This window comes from Tinamus guttatus, unplaced genomic scaffold, assembly GCF_059628265.1.
Source record: "Tinamus guttatus ecotype Peru unplaced genomic scaffold, ASM5962826v1 Tinamus_guttatus_pri_ptg000046l, whole genome shotgun sequence".
NCBI classification, from domain to species: domain Eukaryota; kingdom Metazoa; phylum Chordata; class Aves; order Tinamiformes; family Tinamidae; genus Tinamus; species Tinamus guttatus.
In genome coordinates this window covers 1,461,749-1,481,534 of record NW_028288580.1, presented here as the reverse complement: position 1 = coordinate 1,481,534, position 19,786 = coordinate 1,461,749, and the positions used below count along the sequence as shown (strand labels likewise).

The 19,786-nt window shown below is 41.8% G+C and overlaps 1 protein-coding gene across 1 annotated transcript; it reads left to right on the top strand.

Annotated features, from left to right (window-relative positions):
* The first annotated feature begins 6,391 nt into the window (after nucleotides 1-6,391).
* On the top strand, nucleotides 6,392-8,504 carry CD24 (CD24 molecule). The gene is made up of 2 exons (XM_088538250.1): nucleotides 6,392-6,506; nucleotides 8,275-8,504. The coding sequence occupies exons 1-2, from the start codon at nucleotides 6,438-6,440 to the stop codon at nucleotides 8,458-8,460; spliced, it is 255 nt and encodes an 84-aa protein (XP_088394376.1). The 5' UTR covers nucleotides 6,392-6,437; the 3' UTR covers nucleotides 8,461-8,504.
* Nucleotides 8,505-19,786: the final 11,282 nt, after the last annotated feature.

The window sequence follows — 19,786 nt, the reverse complement described above, 5'->3', positions numbered from 1 at the left end:
CCAAAACGTTCAGCCTGCATAACGAGCAAAGTCCATCTTAATTTCTCTGTCCTCCCAGTTTACCGTTAGATGGCAGTAAATAGCTCCTGCTCAGAGCACCCGCAAGCTCAGGCTGGGCTCGCAGGAGCTTCCTCCAAAAAAACATGCCAGGAAACATTCAAAAAGCGGGTGGCGTTCTTGACACTGACATTCTGTAGGGCACTGAGATGCTTTTTCTGTGTTTGTCTGTTTGTCTGTTTCGCTTTCCAAATCATATGACACCACAGCAACATAAGGCAAAAATGTTGGCTTTGCCAAGAGAGAGTAGCGCTCCATGAAGCCTTCTGAAGTTTGAGTGACAAGTTAGTCTGATCAAGATATACTCTCCATCTCATAGTTACTCTCATACCTTTCTTCATTTTTTTTCCCCCCATGGAGTCTTATCCTGTCTAGAGAGTCTAATCCTATTTATGATTTTCATTTTGCATATATTGATACACTCCCTATGACATCCACCGTCATTGTGACCAGTCTCACAAGGAGACTAGAGTTTTTATTTTTATAGCTGTGAGAGAAAATTCTCGATAACATTTGATCTGTACGTTGGACTCTTTAATCAAGAATTCCCTTCCCTCTCCTATGCTTTTTTTTTTTTTTTCCCCTGCCCCAGCAGCTCTGTTTCTCTGTAAGGTCGGTCAAGGGGCAGCTGCAGCTCCGTGGCTGCTGGCTGCTTCAGGAGAGCAAGCCAGGAGCACCATGTTGTCATTCCAGCCCTGTCAGGAGCGATAACCCTAACAACGTAAATTTCACATCTCACCAGATTGTCCGTGCCACAGTTTTAGCTTCAGCATCGCCTTTTTGGAGCCACCTGCCCTTCAGGTGACACTGCTCGTCTCGAAGTGCCCCAGTGAGGTGATTCACCAATGTCCCCTGGTGTTGTTACCGCCTGGGAAACAGAGTGTCCCTGCGTGAGCGCCTCCGTTAAGGCTGCCCATGTTCATTTGGATAATGAGCTACACCTCCCTGACTGCCAGTTCATCTCTTCCAGGAATGTGTGCCTGTTTTTACCTTTTAGATGTTTTTATTTCTCTTGCTTGTTGCTTACATCCAGTCTTGCACACAGAAACCCTCTTCTGAAGTGACCGAGGCCTCACAGAGCTCATTCAAATAATGAGCTAAATCTCCTGCGTGTTCTGTAGCCTCATCTTAGACGTTACAGATAGATAACAAACACAAAGGTGAGGTAGTTGAGTTTCAGCTATTGTTTTATATTCCTTTAAACGATGGAGGTACAGCCACTAAAGTAACATTTTTTATTTGTTTGTACACCCTTCTCAATATCCCAGTAGTTTTGCTTACGTCTGTAGTGGAAAGCTACGTTGAGCCATAACCAGAAAGAAGATGGGGATGGGCAGGTCAGACTGCTCTGACCTGCACTAAAGAAGCTGATAGAGGCCACCCTAATAAATCAGAGCACAGTGACCCACCAGGACCCAAAATTAACAGCTTTCTTGATAGAGAAAATCAGTGCAAGGGCAGATATTAAACAAAAGGCAGCAAAGTTGTAAGTCGCTTCCTTCAGTCAGCCTGGACTGGATTCAGCCCAGCTGCCTAGAGGGAAAGGCCCCAACACCTCCACTGCTCTTCCTTGAACTTCCCAGACCAGGAGAGGTTTGCAGGGAGATTTGTTGTTTTTTCATTTACTTTCTCTTCTTTGCCAGTTATCTAAAATACAGTGACTTCCATGTAGGAAAAAGTTAATATGCTGTTTTCTAAGACAGACTAAACCCCTTCAGTCATTCTGCAGTGAACAAGCTCAAGCCCTGCTGGCTCTAGGATTTATCCAGCTACTGCTAGCTGCAGAGAGCAAATACAATAAAGAGGAAAAGTGACCAATTAAGCATTTGTTATTTGCATTTTACTTATTAGCTGTAACAACTACACACTTGGTGAGCAAATGTTAATTAGTGTGAATTATTTGTTTACTTCTGTGTTTATTTCAAATTGATTGCTTTGCTATTTAGAATATAATGTCCTCTTCTCTATTTGATAGTAACTAATTCAAGATGTATGCTTGCAAGACTAACATAATTAATTTCCAATGAAGGAATATAGATTGCTCCTCCACCTGTGTACAATTAGAGATTTTTCTCTATCTACTTTTTTTTCCCCTGTGTTTTTAAGAGCAGAAAAGGCTGCTCAGAGCAGTGCAGTTTCCCCTTGGCCAAAGGACAAGGTTCTCTTCATTATCATTTAAGAACATGCTGCATTAGGAAGCAGAAATGCATCTCCACGCTTCTATACACCTTGGTGTAATTAGAGGTGTAATTGGGCTGGATGGAATATCGTATATAAGCAGATTGTTTGGCTTGAGGCCACCTCATTCTTTCACAATGTCCAGAGGCATAAAAGCAAGTGCATGAAAATGCAGAGGGAGGCCAGGATGGCCTGTCTTCCGTGGCAGTGTGTCTTTGCAATACCTGCTACTTAAACTCCAGATATTCCCACTGCTAAATGACGGGTCCTTCTCTGCATGGTGCCTAATGACATCCCATAGCTATGAGTTCACCATTTCAGAAATGCATGAAGTCCTAACAGTCAAATGATCCATGATATTTTATTATGATATTTTAGCAGTCTAATCTTTTCAACTCCTTGACCGTTCCCTTTTTCTCCAAATATGAAATAACAAGAGCCGATGACCTGCCATCTAAATCTTGTTCGTCTGTATGCTCTTGTTCATCATTTGATCGTATTTGTTCTTATTTTGTCTTTTCTAACAAACAGCCCCAACTCTTTTAGTTCCTGTTTATCAGAATACTCCATGCTTCATATCATTCTCATTTTCTCACTCACTCTTCCTGCCTCTCCCATAACCAAAACAGAATTTAGCCAGAAAAGGTCACAGAACAGTAAGCCTTTCAAGATGCCAAGCACCTAGACTATTTCAATTAAGAAGCAAGAGCAGAAATTAATTTTAAAACTAGCTATTCCTTAAGGCAGCCCCCTTTTTATATAGAAGAACCTTTGTATTACTGTGGGTGAAAATCTGCCTTGCCCAGCAACAAAGAGAAGGCAGTCATTAAAGATAAAAAATAAGCAAACTGTAACAAAGAGAAAAGGAGAATAGAAAAAAATAGATTCAAGTTGCTAGTTATGATTTTTCATACTTCCAAAGAGAAGATAAAGGCATCCACTGTTATCAGAAAAAAAATACTTGGTATGGATAGCTAAAAGAAAAAAAAAGTGAAATATGTCATGGATAAAAAGAAATCTTAAAAAGTCACAAATAAATGATGATGCGTAATTGGGAGGGTGATGAGTAAATGATGATTATTCAGGATGCAGAGATTTTCAGTGAACATTTTAACACTTCTTTTGAAAGAAACAGAATGAAATGCTAGCATAACATCAGGGTAACTAAGTTTTTTTAGCCCATTGGTAAGTGAACTGATGCAGAATCTCTTGTTGAGAGCAGAAATCACAGGCTTTAGAGCTAGTGCTCAAGACATGGTAAGAAGAATTTTGCTCCACTAATTATAATTAGTTATAAATTATACAATGCTAGGGAAACTCAAGGAGACTGTAAATGTGCTAATATTGCATCTATGTTTAAGAAATGCATCAAAACGATCTCAAAATTGCATCAGACCACAAACATTACAAGGCTGCTGCTGCTAAAGCGATAAATTTATTTCCAAGCTGCATCAACAGAATTGCTGTAAGCTGAATTTTCAGCTGGAGTACGCTGGAGCGTGGACACAATAGACTGTGGACAAAACGATATAATGAAGTTGAAGACAGACTGGAGAGAGTAGAAAGAAAAGGAATAAAAATGCAAAGAGGTTTAGGAAATCTATGAAGAAAGGTTGAAAGAACCGGACCTGTTCCTCAAAATGAGAAAAAAAAAAATGTAGTGGCAAATGTTTGAGCTAAGCTTCTAGAGTCTGTTGATAGGGATGTAGGTGCCTCCAGGGTGAGAGTCGTCTCTTTCAGATGTCTGTCTTAGAATGAGAGGAATGTCTCATAGTCTATAGACCTGTTATCTGTTGTTAAGTTTCATGAATTAAAGGAAATCTCTGGTGTGGTTTTGGCACAGACCCTGTCAGTCTGGCAATCCCAAGCAATTTCTGCTCATGATTCAGGGGTTAGGCCAGGCCACAGACACCCACAGAGGGGTTAGATTCAGTCTTCCTTTTCTGGAGGCTAAGAGAATTTAACGGTATGGACGTGCCAAGACATACTAGCCAGCCTCGAGGCCAAAGAAACAGTCTCTGCTACCATTTAATTTATTTGTAGGCCAAGAGTTGGTTTGACCTGTGGGAAAGGTGTCCTTTCGAGCATACCTAAAGCCATACCAAATTGCGCTTGCTGACACCATTCCTTGAAGTTAGCCTGGAAGTCAAATCTTTTGGTATTAAAGCAGCAATCCCTAAACATTTCTACTTGAGTGTCTGCTTCTAGAATCATAATCTCACTTTTGCTTAAATTTCCATGTTTTTCATCCCAAGACTGGGAATCTTGGCTTTGCTTGCTTCCACAACCATGTACCCACAATTAAGCAGCCTGATGCTTTTTGCATCAGATATAGGTACAAAAGAAACCATTTCTTCTTTGAAACGTAGCATTAGAAATTTCACAAACCTGTCTAAGTGATTTAGGAGTGTAGGCTCTCAAAATATTTAAGTTTATATAGAGCAAGTCTGACAGCTAAAGAGCAAGGATAGATGGTAAAGTCAAGATTAGTTCTCAGGAACTCCCCTCAGTGATCTGACTAACAGTTATTTCGCAGAAGCTTGTCTGAATTTAAATATATTACTTATTAGCCTCTGAGATGGCTTCTGAGAAATCTGTTTCCTTTTATATATGACTATTTTTTATGCTAGTCATTTTAACTGAACTTGTTTGCTAACACATTATACAAAGCAGCATGGTTTTTGCTTCTGATCACTGGATTGGAGGTTATGTCTGCTGCAAACTTGGTTCAACTTAAAAGTTATCACTGGCATATACAGATAAGCCTATATTTCATCTGAAAGACTGAAAGAGTTTTAGCTCTTTTTCCTTTCTTAAGTTTTTTTTTCTTTCTTTTTTCTTCACACAGTGTTATTCATTTAAGTGGTGCTGAGGACTGTTCTGTCTTACAAATGTAATGGAAGCAGGAAATTTGTGATTTAACAGAAATATTCAACAAATCTCAGCATTCTGGAAGCTCATATAGCATGCTGACAGCAAAGGACCCTTGGCTGTTTTGAGGGGGAATGCTTCCCTTTTGGCAGACTCCAAAAATCAGAGTGCCTTTTGGCCACCAGATAGCAGTGCTTCACTATATACGTCTCAGCTCCATTGCAGTATTTCTCACTGCTGTAGAAAAATCCGCGTAGAGGGCCTTGGTCTCTGGCTCTGTCCCTTGCTCAGGCACATCTTTTACAGGCTTCACTGTAGATTTTAGTTGAAGAAAGGAAAGATTTTGGAGTTAATGATGATTTATACGTTCAGGAGGGATCACGATTGCTCCAGCTTTCCTGAATGGGGAGAGTTGGTTGCAAAAATATATCGGATTGCAGGCCTTGTAGTTGTCATTTCCAATGACAAAAATCCCAAAGAAAATCTTGGACTTCTCTCTTGTTGCTAGTGGATGTCCTTGTTTGCTGTTAGTGTTTCAGACATATTTCAGAAAGGCAAATTTTAGGTTCTCAAAACATAAACCCAACATAGTTATATGATTTCAGTAATTTATAATTTCTGCCAGCTCTTTCAAAATCTCTGCCTTTCTCTCAATTTAAAAAGCTGTTAACAGAAGAGTCTATATAATATTTTTAGTAAAAAAGTCCCCATTCTTCCCTGTAATTATTGAAGTGCCAATAACGCAATATGTGGTATAATAATGGTCTTAACGCAATGTACATTTACATCTCCTTACAAGACCCTGGTGTTATCCTGCGTTTTACAGAGGTACCTTCAGAGCTCAGAGATACACAGAGCAGTGGGAATGGGGGAAAAAAAAAAAAAAAAAAAAAAAAAAGAGAGTTTATTACTCTGTTTATTACTCCTTGATTTTCAGTGATCCCAGCTTTGATCTTAAGGCACCTCAGACGCTCTAACTTGCCACGGCCAGCCGTGATCCCCAGGGCTGAACACGGGAGCCGAAGCTGCCGCGGGGAGCTGAAAGCGCTCCCGGTTCGGGTTATCCCGATGCCGCGGCCCCTGCCGCCTGCTCCTGAGGCGAGCGGCACCGGGCCCCGCTTCGGGGAGCGGGCGCGGAGCGTCGCAGGGGCCCGCGCCGCGGGCAGGGGCGGAGGAGGAGGAGCGGGAGGAGGGCAGCGAAGGCGGCGGGGCCGCGGCGCTGCCATAAAAAGCGCGGGCGCGGCGGGGCGGCGTATCCCGCCCGCTCGCACTCGCAGTGGCGGCAGCAGCGGGGGCAGGAGAGCGCGGCCACGACGGCGACCACACGGGCGATGGGGACGGCGCTGGCGGCGCGGCTCGGCCTGGGGCTCCTGCTCCTGGCGCTCCTCGTCCCCTCGCAGGTGAGGCGGGAGCGGCCGCCCGTGAGGGCCGCGGCCGTTGGCGGGCGGGTGGGCGCGGCCGCCATGCCGAGCCCGCCTTTGTGCCCCTCGATTTTCGGGAATGGGTTTTCCCTTTGCGCCGCCTCCGCTGCGCCCCGCGGAGTCTCGCCAGGGCCCGCGGCGAGCGCCGCAGCGGGGTCTGCGCTGTGCGCGGGGACCCGCGCCCTGGGGCTTGGCTCCCAGCTCCTGCCCCTTCCAAAGGAAGGAACGGGAGAGAGGAACGCACCCCGCCAAAGCCCAGGGTTTGTGTTCGAAACCCCTGGGGTCGGTGTGCAGAAATAAGAAAACTTTAAAAGTAACCAAGTGTGAAATACTGCAGGAGAAATGATATAGAGACTGGCTCAGAAAACAGTGCGGCTTGCGACCTCTTCTTGTAGCTGCCTTGCAGGATATTAACTCTGCAGTCCAGTGTTGGCTGCTTTCTTGCTGGTTGTGACAAACTGCTACACAGTGATTTTATTTTAATACTTTTTTGAATCCTGCAGTCCTTGACTATTTCCAATATATTCCCAGTTGCCAAAAATGCTAGCTACCAAAAGCTTCCATTCTGGTGTTTTTCCTATGATGTACATTTTTTGCAGCAGAAAATGCTCATGCAGTATTAGAATAAATTTAATATTGACTTTATGCTTCAGTATTGAGGGACTGTATTTTTTTTTTACGTATTTGTGGTAACACAAGAAAAATCAGGCAATAAGAATACTTTAGTGGAGAGGATTGTTTATTAAGTTAGTGGCTCTTTATTTTTTTTTTTAAATGTAATTTTAACTTAAATATTCTCTGGTAGAGCCAGTTTAACTTAATGGAGCTTGTATAACACAAGCTTGTGCTGTGCAGCTGAAGTCAGGCTTGCTAAACTGCTGACTTGTGAGGAGCAGGTGTAGGATTCTCTGCTCTTCCCCCCTCCTCTCAGCACCTGCTCTTTTACTGGAAGAAAAAACCTCTTACTTAGCTCTGAAGCTTTTCCTGGGTGTGTGTAGGAAGTAACTTGATGCACAGGTTGTGTAGGGATCCAATTGTTCTGCTTGCTTTTCTAGCCAGGATTGTAGGAGGAAATGTACTCTTGATTTTTTGCTTTCTGATAGCATCAATCTTTTATTTGCTAATATTGTACTTTTTTTTTTTTTTAAATGTCAGCATGGCAAAACTAATAGGCTATGATTTAATCAACGTAGTTGCTTTGTTTTCTTAAGTTCTACCCTTGCCTTCCACGATAGCAAGATAAGAGACTAGAGAGGCTGAAGTAGCAAGTCTACTTACATTAACCCCACCATTGCTTTATTTGAATTCCGAACCCAGCCCAGGAGACGGCCCATCCACAGACTCTTCCCTTTCACTTCCTCATTTTTGTTTAAATTAATCTGCAAAGAGAATGAATTCATTCAGCTGCCTTAATTTTTATTCTAAAAATGTTGTCTTTTGATCCTTTATATTTTACTTCTTTGTGTGAGTTTTTGACTGGAACCTATTTCTCTATTTTAATTTTTTATTTTTAATGCAGAGCTTTGATATGGTGGTGTAACACTAGTGGTAGCTTAGAAATTTTAGATCTATTAAGTTCCATCTGTGGAGTTCGAAGTGTCTTTAACTGCACGGTGAGAGGCATGAGCAATTGCTTCTGTGGTGTGCCTGAGCAGCATGGTGAGGGCTGCTGCACATTGTTCGTTACTACCAGGTTACTGGTTCTGATCAATAATTTACTCTTCTGCATTTTTTTTGCACATTCCAGATTTACTGTGATCCCAATGGAACAAGTCCAACACCTTCAAACAATTCTTCAGCAAGTTCTACTTCTCTGTCAGCTGTCATAAATTCACTGAACAATACCACCCTTGAGGGACATGGAAATTCCCTGCATTCAGCCACGAGTCTCCTTTTCGTTCTCTCAATTTCTCTCCTATATCTTTGCTGTTAAGAGACTCTGGCAGGGAATCAGCTACCACTCCCCACCCAGATTCCCGAACCATCCGAGATGGCTCCATCTTGAGCCCAGCATGAAAACAAGTCAGCCCAAACTCCGCATTGAACCGCCTTGGTTCCGCTCCATCCTCTGATTAGCACCAGTCCGACCTAGGCAAGCACTCCGTATTTTGACTTTCCAAAACTGACCAGCAAGAAAAGCCTTTGGCCAACTGCAGCATGGAGGTAAATGGTGAGCTCTTCCAGCAGACCACCTGGAATTTGAAATACAAGATGGAAGCAAAGAGAGACAGTCTTGACAACCCCTGGTCTAAAGCTATCCAGAAGAAATCCAGTAGCAATGGATGATAAAACTCCATCCAAAAAAGGGGAAAAACTAGAGGGTTTGCCTATTGTTTAGAGTGAGGACTTAAAGAGATTATATTTTCCATCTAAACTCATTAAAGTCACCATGCTCATAGAAGCACTAGAAAATGCAGAAAAGCTTATACAGTTCTGTTTATCACACAGCCTATATGGTTATGACTTACTGGTAGTAGAATGTATGCAAAAACTTAAGTAACACTGAAAAAGATTTCTTCTAGATTTCATTTGTGTGACACTGTTACAAAGATAAAACAGCAAAGTTTTGTAAGACTCCTCTCATTTAACTTCTAAATCCTAAAAAAATGCCTAGTCAAGTAAGTCTTAAATGGTAAGAAATCAGTGGTTTTCATAAGAGCATAAGAGTTTATTTACTGTGGGGGTTTAGATTTGACATTTTCCTTAAATAATTTATATACTGAACCATACGTGCCAGAGGAAGGAGGTGCAGAAATGTTGGGGAAAGTACCAGGAGCTTTTTGTAAGTGAAGCTCAGATAAAATAAAGTCAAGGGGTAAACATCTCCTCTCCCCACTATTTCTCCTCCCAAATTCCAGAAGCTGTGTAAGTCATTTAGGGATTTATGGAATCTCTTGAGTAATGTTCTAGCGTTGCCTTCTTTTTTTTCCTCACAAAGCAAATAACTTACTGTTTGTTTTGAAGAGTGTTAATTGTGATGGCTTAATTTAAACACTGGCTAATGCTTGTGGTAGGGAGGGGAAATGGGGAGAGGAGAGAAAAATGCCAAAATAAAAGAAATGATCAGGTCTTTGGAATGTAAAGACTACAGTCTTAATTTAATCACTGAATTTAAAAATTATCTTTGTAAATACTGCTTTTAAAAACAACTTTCTGAATCAAAATTGCTACACTTGCACAGATTGTTTCTGTATCATCCAAAGGTTTAGTTAGAGTTTAGCATCTGGTACTTGATCTAAGCAAGAGCTTTGAGGAAGGTTCAACTACCTTGATTATAATACCTTGTCAGAAATAATAAATGTTGATATGATCAAATGTGAGTCTATATGATCATATCATTCTCTGTGTAGATATATATCTCAGTATAAAATGTCAGATGTGATTAATTTTTTATTTTAATCCAAATCTGCCTTTCAGTGACATTACCACCACCCCAGAATATCCTATATTAATAGCAAACTAACACAAATCCGTGTCAGTATGTATGGACATTTCCTTATGCTTATCTTTTGTATCCAGTATGATGTTAATGATTGTATTTTTGTGTTTGTGTAATTATGCTTTGATTTTATTAGCTACTGATTTTTCTTTGGACAAAATCTGTAAATAAAACAGTGGACAGGCAATGTGTTCTGGACGCACTTCCCAAAACCTCTACAGAAACTTGTAACTTGCCTGCATAAAGTGAATGAACTGTTAAGCAAGATGGTATATGTGATTAAAAACCTCAAGGTCTAGAAAAGTTGAAGTGTAACTAGTTTTATTTCTCCCTGTAAGGTCTGGTGACATTGCTAGTTGGGGTTAAGGAGTGAGATTTCATTAGCATCTTTAGGAACTGTAGTAAGTCTTCCATATTTATTGCAGCCTCTTCCCTTTCTTAGAATTATTCATTTACTTAAGACAACCCATGCTCAAGCAGAGTTTTCACTTGTTTCTTACTGTGGCAATGAGTTACATCACTTACAAGGAGCTATAAGGCCTTGGAGGGTGTTCCTTGGCTTTTCCAGGAGTTGGGAAAACCCAGGCAGGGGCACAGGCTTCCCTGATCTCACCCTTTGCTTGGATCTTGGGCTCTGCTGGGACCAACCCTGTGCACAGTGCCCCTTGCCAGCTTCTCTGTGTGATGGTGGCTTGCAACACAGCCCTGTGTCTTAATAAATCAAGCTCAAAAGAGAAGCATTCAGCAACAAGGCAGCAACCCTGGCCCTTAGCTTTATGTTGTACTGGAAAAATAAATAAATTTGGGGAAGATTCCTTGAGGCTAAGTATTTGCTATATGCTTAACTGATTTGGGATGGGGGCATGATTTTCTTCAGAGAAAAAAGTACTGGGTTGCTTTTTTAATAGCATCTAAGCACAGTTAAACACTGGATTTTCTCTGGGAGCAAACACTTGATTTATAAAAATGATCTGATAACTTTTATTCCATCATATTCCATCTCTTCCAGTGCTGGGAGGAAGAGCACAAGGGGGTTTGTTTAATGAAAGGAGAAGGCAGGAGGGAGAAGGGGCCCTACCTGTTCCGTGACTATTTTATTGTTGAGAACAAGGACAGGGAAGCAGCTCTTGCCTCTCCGTGTCGTGCCTGGCTGGAGCGGCCCTGGATGCCGTATCCTGCTGTGACTCGGGAACAGCCCTGCTCTGTCTGCTGCGTGGGCTGCCCGCCTTGCGCGCATACGCTCACCACGTACGTCCTCAATAACGAATAGTCTTATTATTCAAACGAAACGGCCTAAAAGGAGCACTTACAACCTGCGTCCTGTTCCTTCCTTCACAACATCGTACTCTGAACAGCCCCTTTTATTTTTTTTAATGGCAGTTTTTAGCTGCTCTGGAAATCTGCAGGGACTCCAAAGGACCGTTCCACGGAAACCTCTGCCAGGTGCAATATTCCGGGTGCTGTATTCCAGGCCCAACCCAGGACTGCGAGGCCTTTGCTAGTGGTTTGTCATCCTCAACAAGGCGAATGCTTCCCAAGCGGCCGCCTCCACGTGTGCGTGGCGCTGCCGTATGGCACTAGGGATACCCTGCCTTGGCCACGCGGACACAGGACATTGCTGTGGTCTTAAAAGACTTTTCCAATGTGAAACTCGCGCTATTTAGACAAACCTGTTCCCAGCTTCTAGCCTAATCCCTCCAGCACTTAGAGTATGCCCATGCAATGCAAATACTCTCCAACTGGCCCAAGGTAGCAGCGAGCTGCCTGATTTACTGGTTGCAGCATTTTGCAGGGAGTAATTTCCCCCGAGAGTAGCTCTCGTGTAGCCTGCTGGCCTGGGAAGGGCTCCTGGGAACGAGTCCTCGCAAGGCCGGGCTCTTTCTCATGCATTTTTTCCAAGTCAGCCTTTCCCTGTGCTCGGGTTACAGCAGGCTCCGCCGCAGCGCTCACAATGACACCTTGTACCCAAAAGCAAGGGCACGTATAGAAACACGAATGCATTAGAGGCGTTCGGGGCGGCTTGCGTTTTGTCTGCGCTCAGGCTTCGCAGGGATTCGATTACCCAAACATGAAATGATTTTGGTAGCAGATGTTATCATTCAGCAACTTGATTGTAATAGATACAGTTGGAAGCGCTCCTTGTTTTTGCATTAAAGATAACTTTGAAATAGAATCTGTCAGCTCTGCCTGTTAGCAGCACAAAGCTCTACGTTATATAGCCCACGCTACATTTTATGCATTGCACAGGTCTCCTATTCCCCAGGAGATGAAGAGCCTGGTTATTTTGAATCCATCATTTTGTCTGCAGCATTTTAAAGAGCGGCACTAGGCTTCCCGCAGTATGTGCTTTAAGGTGCCTTGTTTTCGCCATTATGACCTAGCCTTGGGAAAGATAAATGATCCTTACTTTAGCTATCAGCCTTTGGTTTTCCAAGTAAAGCCCTCAGCTTCCTGCTCATGAATGCATAATTGCTCTGGTTTTGTCTTCATCAAAATGCCCTTAATGAATGACCTGGAGCTGAAGGGAAAAAAAAAAAAACCCCAAAAAACAAAAAAACACGATCAATTTTAAACAGTTCAACTAAAATCCTAGGCTAACAAAATCTCCCCATCCAGGAACAGCCATTCAAGTCTCTTTTGAATCTAGCAATACACCCTGCAATATATATGCTATAAATACATGAATAAAACATTTTCTAGCCTTTCAGAAATGAGGCGAGTCTCTTCATACTTTCAGCTTAGCAGGAGCTGTGCTTTAACAACTGATGGGGGGACAATATAAAAATTGAGCAAGCAGCAGAATTAAATCCTGGTAGCCTGGTTTTGCTGCATAAACTGAATGATCGCATTCCACTAAAGTCTCTCTTGAATGACCTAGTGTGAAAACTATTCTTTACGTGGCACAAATCATTAAGGGAAACAAAACCTTTATAAAGCAATTGTTCTGCTTCCCTCTTTTCAATAACTGCCCCTGGAAACATAGTTTGGACTTTCATCAAATCGCCTAGTGTCCATAATTTGGACTCCAAGTCTGTGCTCGTTATGCTTAAAAATGTAACCTTCACATGAGAAAACTTGCGTATTTTTCCACTGAATGTATAAAATGCAAATCTTTTATTGAAGGAGTAAGATGACACTCTGAGATTGGAAGGAATATGTATACTAGATAAATACAGGTTGTCTGATGGTTAGACAAGTAGGAATAAAAAATGCTTGCATTTGTGAAGATAATTATATCTTTCAGAGTCACAATAGCAAGGATTAAAACCCAATTTTGGGGGAGTAGAAATATTCCTGTCTCAGGACCCCCCTAATTACAGGGCATCAGGAAGCGTGTCCTTTGCAAGCACTCTGCCCAGTACTGTCTGGTGCATTTTCCCTTAGGAAGGCAATCTGGGGCATGTTATTACCTTGAAAATGGACTTGATAGAATCACGGCTCTAACATGGCAGCTCCAGCGTTTCAATGGGTAAGTACAAAACAGCTTTTAAATGCAGCAAGAAGTGAGCTCTGCCCTTTGGCAACAGAGTAGCATGACAGTATAATTATCCTGAGACATGATGACGACTGCTGTCCTGTATCTACTAGAATAGGAAAGTCATTGATCCATATTCTCAAATTTGCTGTTTTTTACTTTTAGTGTCCCGTGGCAGGTTTATAATAGTACCTTCAAATTCATTTTTAGGGCTATTCTTGCTGCTGTAATTGAGTTTTTCCTTCCTGTCGCAGAAAGCTAATAGAAAACAACATGCAAAAGAGCAGATTTCTGCCACTTGTAATTAGTCTGTGCCACCCAACCTGAAGTTCTTCTGGCTCCCATCAGGTGCACACTGTTGTAAAGGGCTGGCAGTAAATCAACCTGTGAAAAGCATTATTGGGATGGCAGATTTTTTTCCTGCCAGTCTGTGTTTGTACTGAAATCAAAAGATCAGAACAGCACACAGTCATTTTCAGCACACATTCATCTTGCCCTATTAGTCTAGCACTAACCTAAACCCTCTGCCAGCTCCACAGTAAAACATACACACACAAAAAAGACATTGCTAAAAGTGTGGAGGGGCTAAGGCAGAAGGGGAGCATCCACATGAGCTCCTGTGACCTGATGGTCAGGTTAGATCCCTAGAAGTGGGGATCTAACTTCTAGGGATCCACTTCACCCCTTTCTCCAACCAATTTTACATCCTGGGTTTCCCAAAGCAGAGGCAGCCACCAATACGTGTCTGTAAAACTCCTGGACATAATCTTGTTTTCCTGGGTGTTTTTTCATTTCTCTCTGTAACAACAGTAATTAAAGACTAGCTCTTCAAAGGTAATTTGATGCCCAATTTAGAAATTCAGTAATTCTTGTTGAAATCACTATCCTCATGTGCTGCAGTCTGCATGCCTGCTGTGCAAAATCAGCAGCAGCACTGCAGTCTTTCACGGACCTTGGCGGGGTCTCGGCTCATTTTTCAGGGAAAGAGCCACTAAGCCCCTTTTTCATTTTCTCATCTGCTTGTTTGTTTTATTGTTATAGGACATGATGCATATATAAATATATATTTAGAGAGAGAGGGAGAGCTGGCAGAGTTGGCACTTTGGCAGTTCAGGCTTGAACCAGTGGCTGCTCTGAAGACCTGAACCACAGTTTTGTGCCAATTCCCCCAAAAAACTGGGAGGCAAAGGAGGCTCCTCAGATGGGCTCATAGTAGACTTGGACATGGAAATCTGGGAAGCTGTTCCAGCTGTTCCAACTTCAGCTTTCACATTTGATTTCAGATACACTGGAACGCTGTATTTACTGCTACCTATCATTTATATTATTGCACCGCATTGGGGCTCTGACCAAGAACAAGCCCTTAGAGCTGAGTGCTATAAAATGTTCTTGGAACTGAAGAGTTTGCGGTCTTATTTTGGAAAAAAAAAGATTCAACAGATGGGTAGATGGGGGAACACAAATAAAAATGTAATTCTTTATAGTCTCAGCATACCTCCAGTGTATAGAGCTATGTATTTTGTACGCCCTGTGACGAAGCTATTTGCCTCATAGCAAAATTAGTTTTAAAGTGGGGTTTGAAGGAGGGGATAAGTATGACTTCGTGAATATCTACCAGACACTTCTGAAAGAAGCAGTGGCAGAGAGCACTGAACTGCTTATTATATAACAGAAAATATAACAGTAACCCACCCTGGCTGGACAAAACCACGTGGATTTCTGCAACTGAGACCTCACTGGCAGGGAGGTACTCTGTTCCCTAGCAGGCACCAGCCCTGCACAAGCGTAAAACAACAGCAAGAAGAGCCAGCCATACCCCAAACTCTGCTCCATCAGGGCCAACCTATCCCTTGCTTTGCTGACTCTGGGATCCTGATGGAATATTTCAGAGGTACTCTGTGAAAGATTCCTTGAAGAAGGTGTTTTTTAAAGATTTCCCCTCCCTGTCCCTTCCACCTGCCTTGGGTGAAGGGGCAGTGGGTGATAACTGTTGCCTCCACTCTTACAAATACCTTGCTATGAATGCAAGTCTGCAAGTACTCGGTCAAGGGTTGAGTCATTTGCTTAGGGGACTGAGACAGGAAGGGGAATTAGGGCAGGTATAGGTGGGAAAGCAGGAAGATTGGGACAGGGATGACAAGGAGAAACAGATTAATGGCAAAGGAGGCAGCGAGGAGGTTTTTCCCCAGGGTGGAAGCAGAAGCCAGGGGCAAGGGATCGGAGTCCTGGCTGTGCACCTGCAGGGAAGCTGAGTCACCTCCTGCGGGGAACTTGGGTCAAGAATGTGGCCAGGGTGCCATGGGCAGGTCAGGCAAGACATTCATTCCCCTCAGTTTGTCATTCCCATGCTCGCGTTCGCAGGACAGTGTCCAGCCTGGGCTGCCCTCAGTGCAGAACAGGCTGGAGAGAGGAAAGCCATGGGGTGGCCGGGGTGCTGGAGCACATGGCCAAGAGCATGGCATGGAGTAAGCATGCTGGTGGGACAGGTCAGCATCGTGGAGGGATTCAAAACAAGAAAAAAGAGCCATGTCATTTATTTATTTATTTATTTAATTAATTCTTCCATGATGCTGCGTGTGTCTCTCTTTTCCCTCTCCTCTCCTCTCCTCTCCTCTCCTCTCCTCTCCTCTTCTCTCCTCTCTCCTCTCCTGTCCTTTTCTGTTAAAAGTCCTCAATGATGCTGACGTTTTGCAGAAAAATGCTGATGTGAAACCCTTCAGCCTCAAGAATTTCTGTGTCCAGTTTTGGACACTAGACCTAAGACAAAAATAACCCATTAGTATTCATGATAGAGCAATGCAAATCCTGAGACATGTAGAAACCATGAGTCATGGAAACAAGTAGAAAGAGCAGAGCCTGTTTAGTTGTGAAAATAACGAAGCCTGCAGAGCAAAAGCACTTGCTACCAAGCAGAGACTAGGCAATTCTTCCTGCACATTTGACTACAGTAAAAAGCCACACTTCAACTGCAGCCAGGAAGATTTCAGTTCAACAGCAAGACAGCAAGATATATATATATATATATATAAATCTCTGAAGAAAATAAGAGATAGACTACTGGGAAAGCTTACAGATGTTTCTGAAAGCGGGTTAGATTAAACCTCTTCCAGGAGCAGTTTAGATCTGGCTGATCCTAGCCTTGGGCAAGGGCAGGACTCAATGGCCTCTCACAGGCCTTTCTTTTCTCTAAATCTAGGACAATAGTGTTGGTGCAATCCTACAGCAAAAAGAGTCCCTCCATTCCTCTCAGCAAAAGTTTTCTGCTGTGAAAAATGCCCCTTTAAGCAGAAAAAAAAAAAAAAAAGTGAATGAATAATGCTGAATCACTCTGGTTTCATATTTTTGTGAGTGCTGTCTCCCTAAATCAGCTGCTTGGATATTGGAATTTCAGACTAATCTTCCGAGCCTTTTCAGGCGGAGAAAACAAACTAGCTTGTATTATGTACTGAGCAAGAGTGTTTTCATGGGGTGAGTAGGAACTTAGCTCCTTTGGACTTTAACCATGCAGTCAAATTTGCTTGAGATGGGCTAGTGGGTTCCAGGATATGAGAGAAATGTGTGGATGAACATAGACGGTATGGTCACAAAAGCTAAATATCAGTTAGCCAGGCTCAAAATTCAGTGAATTCTAAGTTAGAAAACAAAACAAAACAAAACAACAACAACAAAACCCCCAAAACTTGTCACCCAATTGGTGTCATAGGGAAGAAGGGACGAAGGAGAAAAAATAGCTCAAAGGAGATAGTTACATCTTCCCCCAAAGTATCCTTCTGTTTGGTGCTTATCACCAAATAAAATGGTGATAAGGCATTTGTCAAACGGTCCAGATTCACTGAGTTTGAGACTGATAAAGGAGTTATTGAAGTTTCAGTAAACACATGGGAGACTTGGAGCTCATAATACATGATGAAAGATTTATTTGCTTGGTCTAACTTACATCTTCAAACCCTTTTTTTTTTTGTAGAAGGAGATACAGTATGAATTACTTTTTTAACACAGCAAAGATTCTTTAAAGGTTACTATATTCTCTGTAGTCCATTCAGCATATTCAGAATGCAAATTCGTTCTACATCAGAGTGCTAGGTTTTTCAGTATAGGGGGACATGCAAAGAACTCAAAAGAAGCCTTAATTTTAGATAAAGGTGGATCAAAAAGTGCATAGATCTCTCTATTTGTATTTTTAAGAGTCTTTTTTACACCTTTTCCTGTCAGACATGAAAAGAAAGAGATCTATTTCTAGGCATTTGGGGACCCCTTTGAAGCAGTGAGCGAAGGAATGCTTAATCCTTTGAAACTATCTATTATTGAAGCTATCAATTATTTTAACATCTTTTCAAAGGCAAAATAGGATCCTCTCCAGATGGGCTTTGTGTCCTGTTTTTCTTGTTCTGACAGATTGTCTATCTGTATGGGCTAATGAGAAGACAGTGAAACTAGCTTCATACTTAGCTCCGGATATTTTTCATCTTCCATATGCCTTGTGAACATCAAGTAAGCATATCAGATTCTGATTCTCTAGTGAATAAATGTGTAGTTGAATATGAACAGCAGCTCGTGTCTCTTGGTATAATCTTGTGGGGGTCATTACAAAGTGGTGTAAGATTAAAATCTTCACATATTAAGCAGGCTAGTACATTTTTGACAAACAAATCTCTCACCCATTGGACTTCTAGTGATTAACAGTATCTGCTGAAGGTTTAGTATTGCTAAGGTCTGGTCTTGTAATTTTAACTCCATTTTTTTTGTTGTTGTTGAAGTTAAAGACTTCAGCAGTGAATTCTGAACAAGTGCTTGTTTTATTTCCTATATAGAGAGGTTGAATAGAGCTTTGGGTCTCTTCTAGTTTCTCTTGCTCTTACTTTCATTTTCTTATCACTTGGAGTATGTCAGCTGAGCAGAAAACTTACCCAGAGCATATACTTGTCCATGACAAGAGGGTAAGAGTGGCAGAGAATATGCATATATATATATATTTATTATTTGGTTTACTGTGAGAACAGTGTATTGGACAGGTGCTTATTCTCTAGAGAGCTCCAGTTTATCAGGGAATATGTAAAAGCTGTGGTGCCAGAAAGAGTGAGGAAGAAGAAGAAATGGAGCAATTAAGTGTTTAGGTCTTGGTATCAGTTACTGCTAGATGCTTGAACCCTGATGTGTCCTGTGCTCAGAAAAATGAAATCAATTGAGGAAAATATCTTGGAAACACCAAGGAACTGGGGGATTTCTCAGGATAAGTGGAACTGCTACATGTTCATACTCTGGAATGTTCCTTGTTTATAAATAGGCAATGAAGTGCAGAGGAATAAAAAAAAAAATGACATGAGCTCCCATCATCTAATTATCTAATATTTGGTTTACATATCCTTTTCTGCTGCCTTCTTATTTTTCCATTGAAAACAATCTCATTTTGCCTTTTCATCCATTTTCTTCTTCAGTGTCCTATTTCTAATGTTTCTGAGATTTTTATTTTTATTTTATTTTTTATTTTTTTTTTAACATTCAGTGAATTAATATGGATCTGGTTTGGATTCTTTAGAGCTATTTATAATGCAAAACCAAACCAAAACCCCTTAAGATGTGACAACTTGGATCATTTCTTTTGGAAGGCTTATTTTTGAAGACCTGAAAACTGGCAACATAACTTATATATAGTTTTCCCCTATAGCTTTCCCCATATACAAAGTTTCCTGGGAAGAATGATTCCCACGAGGCCAGGCTTCTCCTTTCACATTTCAGTTATCTGAATTTGTTGTGTAATTTAGAAAGAGCTCTATCTACATCTCACTGAGCCACAAACATTGCTTGTTACAAGGCAGCTAATTTAATAGGTTTTCTTGCATAGTGTTGGCATGGCCTGAACAATTTGCTTTTTGCAGATTAAGTGATTGAACGAAACATGAAAAGAGGATTGGGAAAAGAGCAAAGCAAGAACCACACACAAAATGTATTGAGACTGCAAGCCTGAGAACACCAAATAAGATGGTCATCAGTTAAAGTGGTATAAGAGAAATAAGCAAAATACAACTCATCAGGTCACAAAAGGGTGCATGGCACATTGGTGATAGGTAGCCTGCTAAACTTCTTCTGTTCATCAGTCTATATTTGTCACTCAGATTACGCATAGAGGCAAAATAAATTGTCTGTTCTTCATTACTTCTACACCATGTTCAAGGACTTCCTTCTCCAAAGTTAAGATAGTGAACAAGGTGAAGTACCACTTAAGCTACAGTTGAAGAGCTAGCAGGAATAGAGAATATCAGACATGGCCACAGAGGCCAACACTTCTTTTGGGTAGGCCATTAATTAGGGAGTCAAAGCCCCCATGTCTGAACCAGTATGTGTGTG

What these genes read in the sequence shown, in the direction of transcription:
- CD24 (XM_088538250.1), top strand. Translation starts at nt 6,438, where the DNA reads ATGGGGACGGCGCTGGCGGCGCGGCTCGGCCTGGGGCTCCTGCTCCTG. An exon ending in CGCTCCTCGTCCCCTCGCAG is followed by an intron (nt 6,507 to 8,274) that starts GTGAGGCGGGAG and finishes TGCACATTCCAG; the next exon opens with ATTTACTGTGATCCCAATGG.